The 19912-nt window shown below is 50.4% G+C and overlaps 1 protein-coding gene and 1 long non-coding RNA gene across 4 annotated transcripts in view; one reads left to right on the forward strand and one right to left on the reverse strand.

Moving 5' to 3' along the window:
- B4GALNT3 (beta-1,4-N-acetyl-galactosaminyltransferase 3) overlaps positions 1-15752 on the reverse strand; it is a 52755-nt gene extending 37003 nt beyond the window's left edge. For both annotated transcript variants that reach the window (XM_068661351.1, XM_068661335.1), the window contains exon 1: positions 15476-15752. In XM_068661351.1, coding sequence (XP_068517452.1) covers positions 15476-15617 — 142 coding nt within the window. In that variant the 5' untranslated portion in view covers positions 15618-15752. The remainder of the gene's footprint in view (positions 1-15475) is intronic.
- Positions 15753-15924: 172 nt separating this feature from the next.
- On the forward strand, positions 15925-19464 carry LOC137844857 (uncharacterized). 2 transcript variants are annotated; one of them, XR_011090033.1, is made up of 3 exons: positions 15925-16049; positions 16130-16356; positions 17505-19464. It is a non-coding gene; the product is annotated as an uncharacterized lncRNA (long non-coding RNA). The 2 variants fall into 2 exon arrangements; XR_011090031.1 differs by having other exon boundaries at positions 15925-16356; positions 17505-17833.
- Positions 19465-19912: the final 448 nt, after the last annotated feature.

Consider the following 19912-nt stretch of genomic DNA (forward strand, 5'->3'; position numbering starts at 1 on the left):
AAGCACCCGTATCTCCCCACCCAGCCCAGCATCCCCCTGGGGACACCTCCACTGAGTGGCCTTCCCCAGCAGCCTCCCACACAGTCACAGCTCAAGGCATCTCCAGTTTTCATCTAGAGGCCTCAGACAGCCCATGCCCCTTCAAGAGCCCCTGAGAAACCAAACACCACTCCCTGGTCCTTTCCTGCTCAGTGCCCAAGGCTCTTCTCAGAAAAAAACATCAGGTTTTGTGACTCATACCTCACACACAGGTAAAGCTAAGAAAACAGACAGTGACTAGATAGAGAAAAGAGTAATTAGCTGTCATCTGAGAAAAATTTGTAAGAGATTCTTCCCTCCCAGGACTTTCCCATCTAAGACGTGAGAAAAGCACCAATTACAACCTCCCAGCAGACTCCCAGAGCTGCAGCAAGGGTTGGGTGTGATGGACACTAAGCAGCCCTGCTGTCTATTGGCCTGCTGCAAGGGCAAGGGGGAACTGTTAGTGATAATGTCCTTATGGTGTAGGGTCACATTTGTTACAGCCAAGTCTTTTTCCCTTCCTGATCTGACAGGGATAGCACTGAACAGGAATGGACTGGTGGGAGCAGGACTCAGTACTTATGAACCTGAAACAGAAATTAAAATCCCTGATGGCTTCAACACCACGAGCACAAGAGGAGCTGCAGTGGAGCGCACTTGCTCAGCAACCTGAGGTGCCTGCTTTAATCAGATCCCTTGAGACACCAAAATACAATTACAGTTGAAGAGGTGACACAGGACAGCACCTCAATAGCCCACATTTTATCTCTTTTAGTAGCTTGCTCCAGTTTTTAAATCAAAAGGAAAGTTTCTAACTTACAGTGCAAGCTGAAAAAACAAGCCAGGTTATTTTTTGCTCTTTAAAAAAACAAAAACAAAAACAACTGGGATCTTGCCCAATGGTCAAAGCTGCCCAGCAGCTTGTGTATACAGCTGTATACAATTTGTATGGGGCTGTACAGCTACAGGAGCACAAGGAACAGAGTAAAACCAATTTGCCACAGACAGTTATATTATAAAGAATCTCTTCACCGCTCATCTTCCCAGCAATTAAAGTAGCTTTCTCCCAGTTTTCTCAGCAATTGAACCACCCTGGAAGAATCAACCCCAACATACTTTCAACCCATGCTTTTGTTTACTTAAAGAAGGCCAATTTTTAATTCACTTCTTAAGAGAACTCAGACCAGGGTTGGATCATCAAAGAGCTAGCCTTAGCCAAACCAGGAGGAAAAGAAAAAAAAGCTATGCCCATGTAATGAACTGTTGCTAAACAACATCAAATACATCTGAGGAGAGTTTGATCTGCTCCTGGAAGTTCCACGAACACACACAGAAAGTGAACTAAATATGTTAGGTTATTTGTTGCCGTTTCTTCACTCAGCTCAAAGAGCTTCTGCCAGAAATACAGTTACTGTGCATGGAAGAAAAACCACAGAGGCCCGCCTAGGGCTACTAAGCACGCAGATGTGGTCCAAATTTACTGAATTTTGCTGGTTTCAATTAGGGACTAGAGCTGGTGCTTTAACCCTGTGCTACAAAACTCCCCTCTGAAAACGCATAGCGTGTGCACAGTACCTCACTGTGCATGTAATAAAAGCCTTGCATAGGAATTTAGTAATTAGCAGATCAGATCAGACCATTGGTTCATCCCATCAGATAATCTCACTTTGACCAGTGGCCAACATCTAATGTTTAAAAGGCAGAAGGGAAACAACCTTCAGAAGTACCTTTAGCTGTATTACTTTACGGAAGAGAAAAAAAAAACGTCCTCATGACCTATGCAAACAGGCAGCTTATGCCCCGCAGCACAAATTCTGATTACTCTTCTCTTACCACGCGTAGTTGCAAATATTATTAGTCATAAAATTATCCAACCCTTTAAAAAAAATCCATCCACACCATTTACATCATTGGCTCCCGTAGCACTGAATTAACGATGCTGAAATTACCCTGCACGTACATGATAGATGTTATTTTATAAATAATGCTTTTTAATTTAAGGGAGTAACACCCTTACGCTATGGGGCAGGAGGCAACCAAGAGACCAATTTCATTTTTGGAGCTACTTTGAATTCTGGTGTAGGACTGCCTTTAACTCTTTTCTCCTCGTGGTAAAAGAATTGAAAAAAAAAAATCGTCTCCTGTCACAAGGAAGCCTCTCCTGCCTTGACCATCTTTGTTATTCCTCCCCCGTGGTCCTTTCCAGCCCTGGGCCCTCACCCAAATTTAGTTTCCATCAGCTGCAGGCAGATTTGTTGCTCAGCCAATTTTTACCATGCAGCATTAATGAATAACTCTGGGGTCACTCACCGTCCCCTAGTGCCCCCTACGTGACAACATTTGAGAGGTCTGTTTGGATTTTTCAGGTCCGAGTAAACACTACCTGGTGTCACAGCCTCCTCTCCAGAAAACTCTGGTAACTTGGAGGGATCCAGCCATTCAGATTGAGGAGGCAGTGGTTTGACCATAACACATCTCATACTGGCCTGACTTTAATTAGCTCATTGCGGCCTGGTTTTGACCTCAGCAACACCGTGGTCAATCTGGAACAACTTCCCTCAGGGGCACAGTTTTGAGAGCAGAGTTTGGACCTTGCCATGATATTCAGATCTCCTCTGCACTCCTGTGAGGATAGAGCATCAAGCAGCTGTGAGAACATCTCTGGTCAAAACCAGACCACCAGGGTCCAGCTTTCAAACCCCAGTGCCCAAAACCCAGCAGGTTCAGCCATGCCAAGTGGGGCACTCATTGCAGCCAGCACCTCCCTGCAGCATCCTATGCTCCCCTTCCATACAAACTCCTGGGGACATGACCGGCTTGTCTAATGCCCAGATCCGTGTCTATAACCAGAGAAAACCCAGGGGAAACCATGGCATTTCAGCCCAGCTTGACGACAGTATAGGTTGCTTGGCTGCTGCCATGTCCTTGTGCGCCATAAATAGCCTGGCTGAGGTAAGGCCCTGCTGAAGGCCTGGAAACTACACGAGGTTCTTGGAAGCAGCCGATGGCGTTTGGCCACTCATATAGGAAATACACTTGTACAAACACGCTTGCAGACAGTTCCTCATCAGCTCCCCATCCCAAAAGGGTGCCAGAGGTTAGTTCATCCACCTCAGGGACAGCATTGACCTGCTGTCTCTGACTATCCCCATGCAGCTGCCCCATCTTAGTCTTTTCCATTACCCACCCATCCCGACTGTTCTGGGGTTGTTTCCTTGGATGCTTATCTGTGTCCCTAATCCTAGCTCACGCTCTGGCTATCTGCCATTAAACCCAAGCCTCCCTGTGTCTTGCGGCGCAAGGAGACACAGTTCTTCCAGGAGATGCTGTCCAAGCATGGCAGCCTTCTTCTCAGAGCCTTCCCCATCAACACTGCAAGCAATTTCACTTGTTTGAGATCTCTATTACCTCTATCTTCTCCCATCCCAACTACACAGCTCCAACATCATCCAACATCAATCAACCATCATTGAATCAAGGGTCTCATTCAAAATTGCACTGCTCCCAAGGCAAAGCAGCCCATGCCACCTGATAGATCCAGCACCTGCCCTTGGAGTGAATAAGTGGATAAAAACAACCACGTGTAGGCAGCAGGAAGTGTAGCCAGGCTTCCCTCACACTTCTGGGTCATTCGGAGATAAATGCAGCTCCCAGAGACACAGCAGCCACTCACACTGTGCCTGCCTGGACTCTCCTACCTCCACACCCTGCTGCCATCTGTCCTCAGCCAGCATCGCCCACTTCACTGTTAGCTCCCTTGGCCATGACCCTTCAGCCTCATCTCTGCAGCACCAAACTGAGGTACCACTTTGAAAGGCAGAGAGTGTTTGACATTGTGCTTTTGATTCATGAGCACTCCTGCTTCTTTTTATCGTGGACTTCCAAAGCTAAATTTCTTAGTGTAGGGCCAAGAAGGCCTGTGGGCTAGACCTGGGAGACAGCAGAGAGATGCTCCACAGCACCCCAGGCTTGGAAGTCAGCTCAGCCTTTCCTGGTGAGCAGAGAGACAGCATGTGATGCCTGACACCAGCTCCCCGTACAGACCTCCACATCAAAGCCTTCCTGATGGAGAGCTATTGAGTCTGGCCCTAATGGGCTGTGCCTGGACAGGAAATCTGATAATTGCCGCAGAGCCAGTGGGCTTTCAAGGAGACCCTCTGACTCCTGGCATGAGTTCCCTTAGATGTGGAAAAGGCAGGCCTGGCCCTCTGACATGCATCAGCAAGGCAGAACACAATCCAGTTTTGAAGTTCCTGTTAGAAAAATGTGAGAATACATTACAAGGTTGAAATTTCCAGATCCTCACAGACTGCCTTGGTGCTGTTTGTGTGCTACCTTCACCTTCTAAGCTCAAGGAAGTGACCAGACATCTAGTAATACCTGTTATCTTGGCTACGAGAACACAAGATTCTCAGAGACTAAGAAGGATTTCTCAGAATTTTAGACTTAAAAACAAAAACAAAGCAACATCAACAACAAAAATTTATTTTCACCTTGGTGAGCTACAAGTGAAACCCTTTGGATCTCTGCTTCCTCAGATATAAGGGCTTCTTTGTGCTTCCCTTATGAAGGTGTCCAGCACCTCCAGGTACCTGCACACCTGCCAGCACTGGAAAACTACAGAAACATCCAGGGAGAGGAACAGGAAGGTCTTGTAAATTTGATTAAGTAAAAATGAGATTAAGAAAGTCTCTGTAAAAACTACTGAGGAACCGGATACTAAAATGAATACGGGTACACTCCCCTGATTCTCTCTCCTTTGGGAGAAGGATGCTCCCTCTCCCAGCTCCACTGCTCCAACCCACGTGGCTGATTGCAGCTGAAACACACCGCATGGTGCACAGGGGGAAAGCGAAGGCCAAGAGGGGGGCCTGTGCAGAGGAGGAGGATGAGGTAGGTGCAATAGCAGAGGGGACGGCTCGGCGTGGGGACAGGCTGACAGAGCACTGGGGAGGCTGCTGTTCTCTGCTGCGCGGCATGAAGCAAGCCAGCACGTCACTGGTGTGGGATGGGGTCAGAACTTGAAATGGAAACACACGGTCGCAACCCTAGAAAGGAAAATTACAAGAGCCATGGCCGCAGCATGCCTTATTTATTCCGGGATCTGACCTAGCACCTTCACGGCCATTTCTCTCCACCTTAAGGAAAGCAAGAAGGGAAAAACAATGTAAGAGAGCAAGCTGTGCAGGGGGGAGCTTGGCAGCAGACAGCAAGGCTTTCAAGGTCATGCAAACAGGCAGGGAAACACCAAAAGAGCAGGACATAGCTCTCATAAGGTGAGAGGATAAATGAGAGATTCCCCGTGCTGGATAGGGACAGACACCAGAGGGAAAGCTCACTTACAGTGACCAAAACCACTCGCTCCTTCTGTTGCCCACAGCCTGTGTCACTTGCGGTGTTTTAACACAGCACCCAAGTCTGTGATCCCATAAATCCCAAGCTGGTTTTAACATCAACCCTAGCATGAATACATTAGGGAAGAGCATAATAAAGAGTCTCACACCTTAGCTCTGCACAAAGGAGACTGCCACAGCCCATGAGCCCATTATGCAGGACAGACGCATTGTAAAGCTGGCCTGGAAGACATGCCTCAGGTCTATAAATCAACACACCAGGCACCAGCAGCAGGGAGTTTAAGAGCACACTGCGTGGCTGCTAAAACCCTCACCTTACGTCACCGTCAACCCACAGCCACCTCAGGCTTGGAGGGAGGAGGAAAGGGCTGCGAGCAGCTCATTACAGGGCAGCTCCACACAGGCCACCTTGGGTCAACCCAGCACATGTGAAGTTGTCCAAGCACTAGCCCAGCTCTCTGGCATCCAATTCCCTGGCTGCCCAAAACAAGACAAAGCAGAGTACACGTGCTGCAGCTCTTCTGTCCAGAAATACTACTTAACCTGGAGCAAAGAGGTTTGGTTAGGTGTGCTCAGCAAACAGGAGGAGCACAGCAGCATCGTGACAGAGCCTTGTAAATATCTCCATACGTGATGCAAAATTAGGTTAGGCAGCTGTTTTCTTGGGAGATTCAGCTGCTGCTTTCTGTGCTCTGGGCTGACTTGGTAGTACAAAGCCTGCTCGTAGTGTAAAATACTGTACTTGGAGATGGTTTGAGAACCTGAATGTGCGCACCTGCAGAGCAGTGATGCAAGCATTTCTTTACAAAGCTATGGATCCAGTCAGCGCTATCATATGTACTAAAAAAATACTATCTGGAAGCACCATTCTCCCCAGCCCTCCGTCAGCAAACAATGACTACGAGCAAGGAGGTCCCTTCGTTGTTGCCAGCAAGCACAGGAAAAAGCCACTTCTCCATCACAGAGCAGCCTTCAGCTGGGAGAAGACGAGAGCTGAAGTGATGTGACCGGCTCACAGCCTGGCTCCAGCAGTGCCCATGCCTGCTGGGTTACTCCAGCCTCAGTCCTTGTGTACTTCTGGGTCCAACACAGAGCTGTCCCCTTCCTCCTCCTCCTCCTCCTCAACCCCAGAGCAACAGAGGAGCCACCAGCAGTGAGGTGTCAGTGCGAGGAAGCAATCTTGTGCCAGAGGAGAAGGAAAAGAGGAGGGTGCAACCTCCTTCTCCCCCAGCCTCCCAGCCAAGTCTCCAGCTGGTGGTGCCTTCTTCACCATGCTGGGTTTGGGGCAAATCCTCACCAGCCAAAACAACTGACGGAGCTGGTCTTGACGCAGAGCAATTCATCTTGCAGCTGTCCCAGCCCCATATATTTCACCTTTCTTTACCCATGCTAAAAATACCTCGATGGCCTTCACACGGATGCTCCTCATTCCACCTCTGGCAGGGAATAAGGGAAGTCAGGGACGCACTGAACAGTTTCATTTCTCTTGCTTCACCAGAAGCAGACACAGAGTGGTGCTCACAGAAGGCAGGCACCTGTGCTAGGTTGGATATCAGGAAGAACTTCTTTACTGAGAGGGTTGTGAGGCATTGGAATGGGCTGCCCAGGGAAGTGGTGGAGTCACCATCCCTGGAGGACTTTAGAAGATGTTTTGATGTTGAACTTAGTGATATGGTTTAGTGGAAGACTTGTTAGTGTTAGGTCAGAGGTTGGACTCGATGATCTTGAGGTCTCTTCCAACCTATATAATTCTGTGATTCTGTGATCCTTGGTGCACGCCTGCAGACAGCTGGAGAGGCCACCTGACAAGTTATCTGGTTGAAGGCGTAAGGCACAGCCGTCCCTGCAGCACTCATTTCTCCACTGTTTGTAGGAAAAGGGGAATTTCACCTGCCTTTCAACAAAAAGGGTCAGCAGGCAGCCCATGAACATACCTCCCTAGGTTTTTCCTTCTTGCAGCAGCTGGCCTGGCTTTCCCCATGAGTATCCCTTTAGCTCCTTGCCACTGAGGTGCTGTGGAAAGGGAGTTCCCTGAGGACAGACCTTCCCAGGGCACATCGAGCAGTCCCCATATCTCTACCACGACACCTGGCTCTGCTATGCTCCACCACTTCCACCCTGGCACCCAACCCATCACTGAAAATAAAAACAACAACAAAAAAAAAATTTGATTTAAACCTAGATTATGTTTATTCTGAGCTTTATTTGGGTGTCAGGGGTGCCTGTTGTGTTCCACCACACACTTATGGATCAAGTCCCCATCTCTGCTGCACCCATCCACCTATTTCTTGCCCCAGGTTGTGCAGTTCAGGTGAGTGCAATGAACAGGAAATGTTAAAGGTGGGAAGCTGTGAGGTGAGACGTGCCTGGAGCAGCCAGGCCAGCTGGATCATACCAGCAGGGCTGGCTGGGTCCAGTGTAATGCTCCGCAGTGACACAGCGTGTTTTCCCCTTGCACTGAACTCCACGGGAGCCCAATTCACGCTTTTCCTTCGTGGAGATCAAGTAGATCAGAAGGGTAAGTGCCCACTGCCATCGCAGCTGATGTGCCCAGCAGCATCCCCGTTCCCCCACACCCCGATGCTGCCTGACGCTCCCCATCCCTTCAGCATCCCCCCGATGGGGCACCCCGTGCACCAAGGCACCCAAAAAGCCAGCAGCACGCCGTGTGCTCCACCACGGGGGATTCAGGGCCGCTTTCCTCTGCCCTTTGCCAGTCCCAGCTATGTCAGACGCTGTGTTTGGCAAGAGCAGCGCTCCCTGCTAATTTTAGCCCCCGGCTCTCCACCCAGGCAGCTCGAATGCTGCGGGAAGCCGGGCAGCACCGAGGTGAGGGCTGGGAGATGCCTTCAAACAGCCCGCACGCCACGGCTAAATATAAGCCTGTGGTGGGCGGGGGGCAGGAGCTGGGCCCTCCCCATCAGAGGCCACAGCACAGCTCCCCCGGGGACCTGCTGCCAGGGGCTGCTCCTGCCCAGGGAGATCGCCAGCGATTTGGGCTGCAAATCCCAAATCCCTGAGAGGATCCCATGTGCCACACATCCTTACAGAGTTTCTGGATTAAATGCTACCCGACTACAGACTACAGAAAAGGATAACCATCTTTTTCGTTGATTTTCAACAGAAAAAAAGGGATTTTATATCTCTAGTAAACAAAGAGGGACACGTGAAAGATTCCTGGCTGGGCTGGCAAATCCTTTTTCTGCAAATAAAAAGCTGGCAAAGTGCTGAGCGTTTGCAAGACCCAGGAAGAAACAGGTAACCACGCTCTGCAAGCCATGCAGAGCGGCTGCAGCGCCAAGCACCGTGCTCAGTACAAGGAAACCAGAGGTCTTGGCAGGCACCACCGCAGCAAAAAACCACGGTGGTACCAATTTTCAGGGCACCAAACACCCCTGTGACACCAAACATGTTCTTAACGATCTCAGCGGAGTTGCTTACAGTCCCCAACAGCTTCTGTAATAATCACCCCTGCATTTTCCTCCACCCTTTTTAAAACCCAGGGTCAGTGGTTTACTCGGTGCCTTCCAACTCCTTCCCACATCTCCTCTTTTCAGTCTCTACACCCAATACCTTCCAGACTCTGCTCCACTAAAATCCCAAACGTTTAGGTCTAGACTTTACTTCTGATTTCAGTTCCTTCTGCCTCACAGCTCTGGGGTGGCCAATGGCTTTTTCTGACCACCCTGCTCCAACGCTCATCTCACTGTGCCCCATTTCAGGCTTCTCCTTACTTCGCCACATTATCCCTGCTGCTTCTTTCCTTCTTTACTCTTCTTCCAGTTTCCTTTTCTTTCTTCATGTGCATGAGCTGCAAGAGAAACTGAAACTTTTTTTTCCTCCTCCCCAGCATGCCTATGCGAGATGTCTAATTAAAACAGAGTTACAAGAGCAAGGTGAAAACAGTTGACAAGGAACTGTGGCACATTCAGAGAAATTTTAGGTGCTGAGCACAGCAAAAGGCAGCAGCAGCAGCGCTAGCATCATTAGGGCTTCTTCAGAGTTGTGGTGGGGATGAGGACAAGGACTCAGTGGGAGGGGAAGGTGCACAGAAGGAGAAGGATTTATCAGGATTTATCAGAAGAATTATACACCTTTATAAAGGTGAGCGACTTCTTACCCAGGAGAACAGTGATAGGACAAAGGGGAACGGTTTTAAACTGAAGGAGGGGAGATTTTGATAAGACTTAAGGAAGAAATTATTTCCTAAGAGGGCGGTGAGGCCCTGGCACAGGCTGCCCAGAGAAGCTGTGGCTGCCCCATCCCTGGAGGTGCTCAAGGCCAGGCTGGATGGGGCTTTGGGCAGCCTGGGCTGGTGGGAGGTGTCCCTGCCCAGGGCAGGGGGGTTGCAACTAAATGGTCTTTAAGGTCCCTTCCAACCCAAACCCTTCTGTGATTCTGTGATGAAGAGGATTTTGTCTGCAAGGGCAGAACAATCATTACTCACGTTGGAAGGGAACAATGGCTAATACTAAAGAATTTCTGATGCTTAACATGCTCACAGAGTGGTCTGGCCAACAACTTTGTGCAAACCAAGCATGAACTTGGCAAAAACATTTTCCACAGACTGACGTTTGGGCTGTGTTTGGCCCTGAAACTCTTCCTAGGACCCAGGTGAACTTAGACCCACATGGGTATTTGCTTTGCGTGCAATCCTAGAGGGGCATGACCTGAGGCTCTGGTAGAGCTGGACCTGCTGGCTTGAAGCAAGAGAGTCTGAAAAACCTACATGGTAAATAGAAAAAAAAAACTGAAGGCGAATTGAAAGGAAAAAATATAAATGGTTGAAAAAACGGTCTGCTGAGCATCCTACAGGTAGAGGGCTGAAGTTTCAATCAAGAAACTGCAAACCTAATGAAGAGGACTTAATATTATGAGAACAAGCACCAATCCAGTGATCCAGTGATCCACATCGGTTGCTTTTTACAAGCCCACTGTGCAAACTGAGAGCCTGAGGGCAAGACAGCGACTGCAGACACTCACCAGAGCAGGCAACGGAGATAGAGCAGCGCATTATGCGATGGTCTGCCTCGACTGAAAACAAATTAAAACCTCTCAGCCGGCCTGCCTCCATCAAAACACAGCAGCCAGTGTTGGTGCTGGGGGCGAGCTGCTGCAGCAGGTGACGGAGCCCGCTGGTGCGTGGCAGGACAGGCAGGATGCTCGCGGGATAAACCCTGCGGCGTGGTCTAGATGGGGTTAAGAGCACCCAGCCACGACCGCTGCAGTTTCCCAGAAAACAACGTTATTTAATGTAAATAAAGCTAATTTAGGAAGCGAAGCGTTTGCGAGGAGGGCTGGAGATGGCTCGACCAGGCTCCAACAAACAGCGGGGCTGAGGAAGCCGCCGGAGCTGCCAGCACCACGCACACAGGCCAAGCCAAACAGCCCACACTCATGGCAGGGAAGTGAGCGGCTCCTTGAAGCAAGGCAGAAGCCGACTTATTTAAAATGAACAAATAAATAAAATACCATAGATCATGGATGCAGACAGCGAGAAAACGAGCCACGTGTGAGGCAAAGGCTGGGGACACCCGTTGCGTCTGCCATGGAAAATGGGGGCACGAGAAGCAGGAATAGCACAAGGTGCAGTACTGCAGCCATATAAACGCACCAGATGGGACTATGGCACAGAGGAACAGGACAGCTCCTGCAGATTGTAGAAAGAAAGGAGGTAAGAAGCCATGCTCACCCTTTTTCCCTCAGAATAAAGGAGGGAGTCTCAGACAGGACACAGCTGCAGCAGGCTGGAATACCAAAGCCTTAGGAGATGATAAAAGCAGAATTACCAAACTGGTGAGAGCGGCGCTGATGCTCCAGGGAGACTCACAGGTCTACCCAGCAGTTTTTGGATCGTCTGAAGCAATCCCACATTTTACAGACTGAATCACATTGCCCGGCGTAGGGAATTTAAATCCTTCGTTGTTCTGAGGCATCCTCGGAGAGAGCTGATTTACTTAGCAGCAACGCTCCCCCAGATATAACCCCAGTACCCCAAAGCACAGGGGACTCTCCCCAAACCATACCAAAGCCTGGTGCTGCCCTGGCACGGGGAGGTTTCTCAGGCACCCAGTGGTGCCAGGGAGCTCTGACCAAGACCAGTGGACAGACCTGGTTTTCTTCGCCCTTCTGCTGTGCATACCTGCGCTTTGGATGCTGCTTGTAGTTGTATTTTTTATTTTTTTAAGCTCCCAGAAATCATTCAGAAGTGAGCTTGGAAGCAGAACAAGAGATGAGTTCAGACTGCAAAGGCCCAAAGCTGGAGGTGTATTTTGGCTGGGCTGATTAAAGGCGCCGACTGCGAACGTCTCAGATCATAAAAAGCAGAAGTATGCGAGGACCAGGTTCGCACCTGTTTCAACCCAAGGCATTACGTGGGTCTTTCCTTAGATCTCACACCACATGAAATGAGGCAGCGCATTTCCTCTTCTGGAAAGCCCTCCTCAGCTCTTACTGCAAGCCTGAAAATAGCAACCGAATTGGGAAGTGGCTGGAAAAGGGAAAAACTCTTCCTCCACATCTGCCTCAACTTGCAGGTGAGCGACGTAAGGCAGAGCCTTTGTGCGGCTGTGCCAGATCGCCCGATGCTAACCACATGCAGAAATGCAAAATGCATCTCCAGAAGACAACGTGACTCCTCTGCCAAGCCCCCAGCACGGGGAGATGCTGAGCAGGGCACAGCTCGGTGGTATCCGAGCCATCCCCATGCAGCCTGGCTCACCGAGGGGGAAGGCGTGGTGCAGGAGCGCACGCTGCGCTGGCACACGTCCACGCCAACCTGTCACCGTGACATGTGTGCACACAGGGATGGCTCAAGGGTTTCTCTCTAGTGATGATATATCCTCTGCCTGGCCCCAGAATGTCCCGCACCGTCTGACCACCCTGCCAGGAGACCCGAACCGATCACCTGGAAGCGACGACTCAGCACCCCTCGGAGCTCTTTGCTGAACGAGCAGCTTCAGCTTCCCACCAGCTCCCCTCCTCACACAAAGGCAGCGTCTGCCCATCCAAACCAGGGCTCGGCCAGGTTTTAGGCAACTTGTGCTGCTTCATAACAACCTGCAGATCCGCGTGGCAGAAGCCCAGATAGGAAGATAACACGCTCCCAGTCCTACTTACACACAGCGCAGAAATGCGGAGGAACAGGGGTGGGTTGGAACAGCCAGCGGGAGCGGCTGGAAGCAGGGCCCCCTCGGGTCCCTCGTTCCCACAAGCTGCACCTCCAAGCAATTTCATCTAATCCTGCACACCCTGCTCTTGCCTGGCTCAGTGTCACTCACACCTGCAATAAAGGAAAGCAGTGCAAGCTCCCCAGATACCACGGGCTTTGCAGCAGGAAAAAAAAAAAACACCAACCCAGTCTGCAGAGCAATGGCTGGGAGTGACCTCCCCTCTAAGCCTGCTCAGCGCTTGAGATTCACTTTTATGATGTTGACACAAGGTTTTAAAGCATAGGGGGATTGCTACACATCCTCCCTGCTTGCCAGCAACGCTCCCTGGCACCAGCCTTGCTCCCTCGGAGCCAGCCTGGGGAAGGCGAGGAGCAGAAGGAGGTAGCAGAGGAGGTCCCCGATGCACCAGCTTCATCCAAGCATCGGCCTTATTGGTGCTTTCTTTCTCCCCAGCTCCTTGTTCAGCTACAAATAAACAAATAAATGAATAAACAAACTTTCCTGCTTCCAGCACTCGCTCGCAGGAGCAACGCTTGCTGTGTGGCACTTAGGAAAGAGGAGAAAACACACTCCTGCTGGAGAGCCCACTCCAAAAAGGGTTAGCGCCTGTCGGCAGCGTGCAGGCTGCCCGCAGCTCCCGGGTTTCTTGGCAGGGAGGCAGTGCCCTGTCTGTTACAACTTGTTTTGGATGACAACAAGCCACATTTCAGGGGAGGAGAGCTGTGCCCATCTTCGACTCACATCAGCCTGCTTGTTTTTCCTCCCTCGGCTGTAAACATGTTTGTTTAGGATTCCTATAAATACCTACTGGGCAGCAGACCAGCCACATAGGCTCAATTAAAAAAATAAAAATAATAAAGAAAGAAAGGAAAAGAAATATGCAAGCCTCACAACAATAGAAGCACCCTCCTGCCCATGAGGTATGAGTCCTGCCAGTCGGGTTTCCAGGGAAGAGCCTGTAGGAAAACCTTCACGCATTCACTTTGCAAGGAAAAATGATTTTTTTTTTCCTTTTTGTACCAGCCTGACTGCTCCTTTCAGCAGCACCTTCCTAGGAAAGGTGTGTCCCTCGTGTCACTCACTTTCACCCACCCCTGCCCAATCCATCCCAAGCCAGCAGCCAGGGAAGGGCCTGGATCAACCCAGGAGCTGCACGAGCACAAACCCTGCAGCTCGGCCAGTTCCTCAGCCCTTGAATTTGAGGTGACAGCACAAGGAACCTCCCGGCCACAGCCTCTTCCAGCAGGTGGTGATACTCTAATAAGTGGTACCCACTGGCTTCTGTGGCGCTACATGTTCTGCGAGGCCCTTTATTCTCCTGCAGCCAAGCTTATCTGCATGCTGAGCCTCGCTGCACAGCAGAGCTGCACATACATGAAGGGAGAGCAGCCAGGGACACAGTTTCTGAGCATGGCTTAGGGTAACGTCTATTTGGGATTTGCTTCCCCTGCCCCACAGCGACCCGGTGGGGGAGAGGAGCAAAATGCTGGGGAGGAACGGCCGTGCCTGAAGAAAGAAAAAACCCACTTGCTGCTCCTTTCACAGGCTATCCGGCGGTGCCTTTTTGGGAGGTGAGAAGAAAGCTCAGCTGCAGACACAGGAGATGGAAACAGATCTGCTTTAGCTCCCTTCCAAGCCCAACAGCTTTCTGTCCCCAGAGGAAGGAGCTTCTTAGTCTTATGCCTGGAAAAATTACCGAGCAAACAGCCTTTGTATTCTGCCAGCAGTAACTGGGGAGGCTGTTGCATCAGATGAGTGGGGACGGCAGCCCTTGCTTGGTCCCCAGCTGAGACTTACCGTAGGGTTCCCACCTGGGACACAAGAAGGAAAACAAAAACAAGAGGGAAAAAGGAATTAATTGCTCTGAGAATCACCCCTCAGCTCTGTGGGATCTCCAGAAAGAGCCCCCACGTGGAGCCCCAAATGCAGCCACCCCAGTCCCAGGAGAAGAAAGCGCTGCTTGGCTTAACAGCCAAAAGAAATCAAACGCTGTTTGTTTTTCATTCCAACTTCTGATTTCTCTTAAAACAGGCTTTTGGAGGTATGGGGTAAGAGCGAGGGTGGGGAGGGGCACGGCTTAACCCCCCTCCTGCTGGCACTTTCCAGGATGCTCCCCAGGAGCCCAGGATGCCAAATGCCCGGGGCAGAGCATCAGCTCTGGGTGTGCACAGGCTCTCCCGTGCCATGGAGCCTCCTGCTCAAGGGCTTCACCCCTCCAGCCTCGCCAGCAGCCCCTGCGTGCGGCCACCGGCAACGTCTCTGGTGGCTTTGGGAGCGTCTGGAGCTTTGATTCAACTTCAACGCCGTGCTCGGGCTGGTAGGGACCGCAGCCGTGTCACTGTTTCCAGCCTCAGCCTTGAAACCGGACGATTTCATTTTTTTTTATAACAAAGATGTAAAAATAACTCCTGCCTGGAAGCGGGGAGGAAGGCTCCAGCTCACAGCACCACCCGCGGGCATCCCCTCTGCCCGCTGCTCCCTGTCCCTCTCCCAGTGCAGCTGCACGCACCTGTCTCGGCCCCTCTCCCCCCCATAACCACCGCTTAGATATCCCAGATATTTAAAGCTTAAATACTTTTAAAGCCGTCCCTAGGGATCTCTGGGGTGCAGCAGGGGCCACAGAGGACGTCCCGCCGAGCGGGCTCTGCTCTCCCCTAGCAAAGCAGCCAGCCCCCCGGCGCTGCTGCCCCAATATTCCTGCCTTTAACCTCCAGATCTCGCCCCAGCTGCAGCTGCGGTCCCGCTGAGGACTTTGTGAGCGGGCAGAGGCTGCGGGAGCTCCTTGCCTTGAGCCGGAGCTTTGCAGCCCACGGCCCCGAGCCACCGCCACCGCCGCCGCTCCCCCCCCCCACACACCCCACAAAGCCCCCGGGGCCGCCCCGCTGCCGCTGCCCGGCACCCCCAACCCTCTCCCCGGGGGTCACTCACTGCGGTCCGGGGCCGCCCCCCCGCCGGGGGCTGCCAGCAGCTCCAGGTAGGCGGCCCACAGCCCCAGCGCCAGCGCGCCCAGGGCCAGCAGCAGCCGCAGCAGCCGCCGCCGCCTCAGCCGCGCCAGCAGCCGGCCCCGCATGGCGCCGCTCAGGGCGCCGGGCCCCCGCCGCCACCGGCCATGCTCCCCTCGGCTCCCCTCGCCTCGGCCCGGCCCCGTTCCCCGTCCTCGGGGCGGGCCCAGGTGCGGGGCGGCGCCGCGGCCCCGCTGGGGGCAGCTCCCGGGCTCTGGGCTCGGGCTCGGGCTCGGGCTCCGCCGCCGCCCCCCGCACCTGGGCCCGCCCGCACGGGGTCGGGCCGCGGGCGGAGAAAAGCCGGGCTCGGGGGGCAGCCCCCGGGGGGGGAGGCTGAGGGGCTCGTCCCCGGTGTCCGGGCAGCACCCTGAGAGCCTGCGGGCACCCGAACTGCCCGGGGAGGAGAGCTGTCCTCCTCCTGAGCATCCCACTGAGCTACCTCCCTCCAGCTCCCCGCTGGAAAGATTTCCCTTCATGCCAAAAAAGCCAATTCCAAAAAAGTTTGGTATCTCGTTGTGACCTTTCCTAAGCCAGAAACCAACCCTGTGGTGCCTTAGGCATGTTTCCTCTCTGCCCACAGGCTTCCTCAGCCTCCCCGAGGACCAGGTCCGGCCTGACACTTTCGAGGACACCACGCTGGCGTTCCTCGAGGCTGCACGTGGCCCTGCTCCAAGCCTGAATTTGCCAACACACAGCGAGACTTCCTCGGGGCTGCGAGCACACAGCCACCCCCAGCACCCAGACAACAAAAACACCTCGGAGCTGGGCACCGGGGCAGGCACCGCGAGGCAGAAATCTCCTCCGAAGGTAGGGCAGTCTCCGTTGGCTTTTTCTTTTTCCAGGCACGAGAGATGAAACAAGCTTTTCATATTCATTCAAGAAGAAAATAGTACAAAAATATGTAGTAAATACGCATCTAAGTTAAACTTTATTATTTGAAGATTGAGAATCGAGTGATGTGTGGATTGAATGATAGAGCCACGCTGTAATGAAGATGCTGAAGCTGTCTCTGGAGTAAAAGCTGAGGGAAACAAAGGTGGTGTTGGCGTCTGTCACAATACTGAGGAACTGAATGGACCTGGATGTAGTGTAATGAGGGATCTGTCTAGCCTTACACTGCACTTAAATTATTTCGGACTACTTATTCATCACAGAAAGCACTGATACCCGGGGGGTAAGATCATCACTTCCAGCACTGTCTTAAAAATATCTCTCTTAAAATGTTTTTATCCACAGTCTGCTGGAGTGTCCCAAGGCACACAGACCGTGTCCGCAGACCTCCCCGCCTCTCATCCCAGTGACCAGCCCTAAACATCAGACAGATTGCTGCCTGCTGCGGGATGTAGCTGCTCTACCCTACCCTGAGTGCCCTCTTCAAAGAGGGTATTCAAGCTGATGATTTGCCAAATGAGCCAACTGGAGCATTTTTTTTTTGCTTTGTTTGGGGTTTTGTTTGTTTTCTATTTTGGTTAAGTTTCCTCATGATAAAAGCAGCCTTTGATATGAGTGCTGCACTTAACGACGGCATCTTCTGTTCCTCTCTGGCTACATCCCTGTGCATCCCTGCCTCTTTCTGTTATGCTTGTGCTTCTAGTTATCTAACAACTGTTTCTCTGTTCTCTAAATTACTTTTAGCTCTGTGCCAACATCCTTCCTCTGCAGACTCCCCAAAGGTTCAATTATCTGCCTCTTGCTTCTTCCCTTTTCTTCTTCTTGTGTAATTTTCATCTTCACGCTAATTACGAGCTCCACACCAAATACACCCAACTGTCCCTAGCTGCTGCTAACCCTGGCGACTCCAGAGCCTTCTTCCTGACTTTAGCCATGCTCTCAAGCACAAACAGCGGCTTCATCTCGACATTAATTGCAATGGCTCAAAGGCAGAAGTGCGTCTAACAGGAAAAGGCAGTCTCCAAAAATACCATTGCCCGTTCTTTCCCTTTTTGGCTCCTCAGGACTGGATTCTGAAAAGCGTTACTGGTGGAGCTATCCCCGTACCCACCCACTGATGCTTCCAACACTCGTGTGACCGACCCGAGCCTGCCCTACAGGTTACTGCCCAGGTGATCGCTCCCTCAGCTCAGACTGACAGCAGCAGCATTGTCTTGCCACAACTCGGGTGGAAAATCTCATTCACGCTCCCATCTTTTCACAGCATCACTCCTTTTTCATAGGTCTCCAGCCCTAGCTGTCCAGACAAAATTACACAGAAGTGACCCGTCCTCCCTTTTCAGCTGTAAAGAGGACACGTTTTTCCATGAACTTCACCTGGTACCTCTAGGAGCGCCTCCTTACTGCAGGTCCTGCCCTGGGAATGGGCAGGAATTGCTTTCTGTGCTTCCAAACTCCCTCTCAATATCCACAGCACATTTACACTTCCAGGAAAAAAAAAAAAAAAAAAAAAAGTTTTTAACTAGTTCAAGATGAGATCTTTCAAAGCACCTTTCAGGACATAGTTGTTTGCCACAATGAAAGATATACCTAAATCTGTTATCTTTTTAGAAATCCATATCTTTTTGAATCTGACTAAAATCTTGCCCGAATTTCCCCCTTCTTCTTAAAAGCAGCAGTTCTTGCGTTATATTTCAAGTGATGGCGCTCATCATGCCTATGTTTCAAGTAATTTTATTAGGGATAATACTGAACACAAACTGGAACAGCTTTGCCCATGATGACACCGACCAGACTTTTATCCACCTAAGCTCGCATTGAAGGAAAAAATGTTTAACTGGGCAGTGCAGGAGTGACTCTCTACTGAGCTAAGTGTTTACAGTGAAAGTAAGTCAAGTTGAACCCTAAATCAATACAGGTGAATTCAGCACAACCTGGATATGTTTCACCAGGGTAGATCCAGGTTTTTTATTAATTCATAGTGAACCTATTTCAACAATGAAACCCTTCATGCCTGAGTAATTTAGCATTTTCTTGCTTTGACATTGAAACACTACCGTGTAGAAAGCCTCTCTGGACTTTCTGAATAGAAGCAGGTAACGCATTTTTACTCAGTTGTAATTTGTCCACAATCCAAAAGCACTGCGATTTGTAAAGCACACAGTTTGGTCAGTATAAGTGAATACTCGATCCCATTGAGGGCTCTGTTTATAAAGTTGCGTTTGGAGCTTACTTGAAAGGCAGCCACGCTGACTCATATTCGAAGACACCCATTCTCCAAACAGTTCACTTGGTGCTGCATGGGCAATAGCACAAGTCCACCCCACCATTCTCAAACACTACGGCATGCCAGAAGCATTTCCTTCCAGCAAGTTAAATTCCAGTTACTTCTGATGGCACATTTCAAGGAGAAAACCCTAAACAACTGATGCAACTTCAGAACTGAAACAAACTTCATTCTTTACACTGTGCCTAAATCCTATGAATACAGCAGTCCAAATGAATTGTTGCACTTTCACCTCTCACACCCTTTGAATCTGAATGTTTTGGTATGCAATTCCAGTCCACATGCTAAAAATTTACTGCTACAGCTAGACCCACAAGTATAAGAATACCTGTTTAGGGGGGTTAAAGGGGATATGTCTTACAATTCAAAGCAATTTAGGAATATAAAAGCAAAATGTTGCAAAAAAGTAAAGAAAACTTAAATTGTCCCTTGTATACAAACACGCTATTATAGCGCTTGGAATGGGGACAAAGTGACATCTTTATTAGGCTTCTGAGCAGGCATGAATACATGCCGGTGTAACAGAATTAGATGCATTTGTGAGCTGTAATTAGAAGTCTGAAAGACATAGATTGCCATGAATATGTATAGATCTAACAAAGTACACAGGGATGTTGCCTCTAGCTAGTCTTAAAAAAATGTGGCTCATTATTTATCAAAGAATTACTTCCTGGCCTACGTACACACACAGTTCCAGTTTACGTTGTCCAGAGAGTCCATCCACACTGGCAAAATGTGTGCATTTCTGAACAAACACTTATGCAAGCAATTTGAGCACAGCTCCTGCATACAAGCATCTGTTCCTATTAGTTAGAGCCATTCTAATAGCTGTCAGAACTGTTGTTACAGTTAATTTGCCTAAGCACAGTCACAGCTTCAATTAATTTTGGAATTATTGCAAGTTGTGGTATAGGAAAAACATGAGGTTTTGTGGCGTGTTTCCCCCCTTGTGTAACCTTGCTGTGTAGTTTGAGTCAACACAGTATATATTCCTTCTTCTATTAAGCAGCTGCATGAGTGCCAGAAAACTCTTACTGATATTGCCTATGAAAAAAATCATAGGTTTAAAGGTAAAAGGGACCATTAAATAACTTCCTGTCATTTCACATTGTACTTTATTAAGTTCCAATGCATCAAGCCTAGTAACTTATTAAAAGAAGCTATCTTTTCCAGAGGCGCAATCAT

Source organism: Anas acuta, chromosome 1 (assembly GCF_963932015.1).
Source record: "Anas acuta chromosome 1, bAnaAcu1.1, whole genome shotgun sequence".
Taxonomy (NCBI): Eukaryota; Metazoa; Chordata; class Aves; order Anseriformes; family Anatidae; genus Anas; species Anas acuta.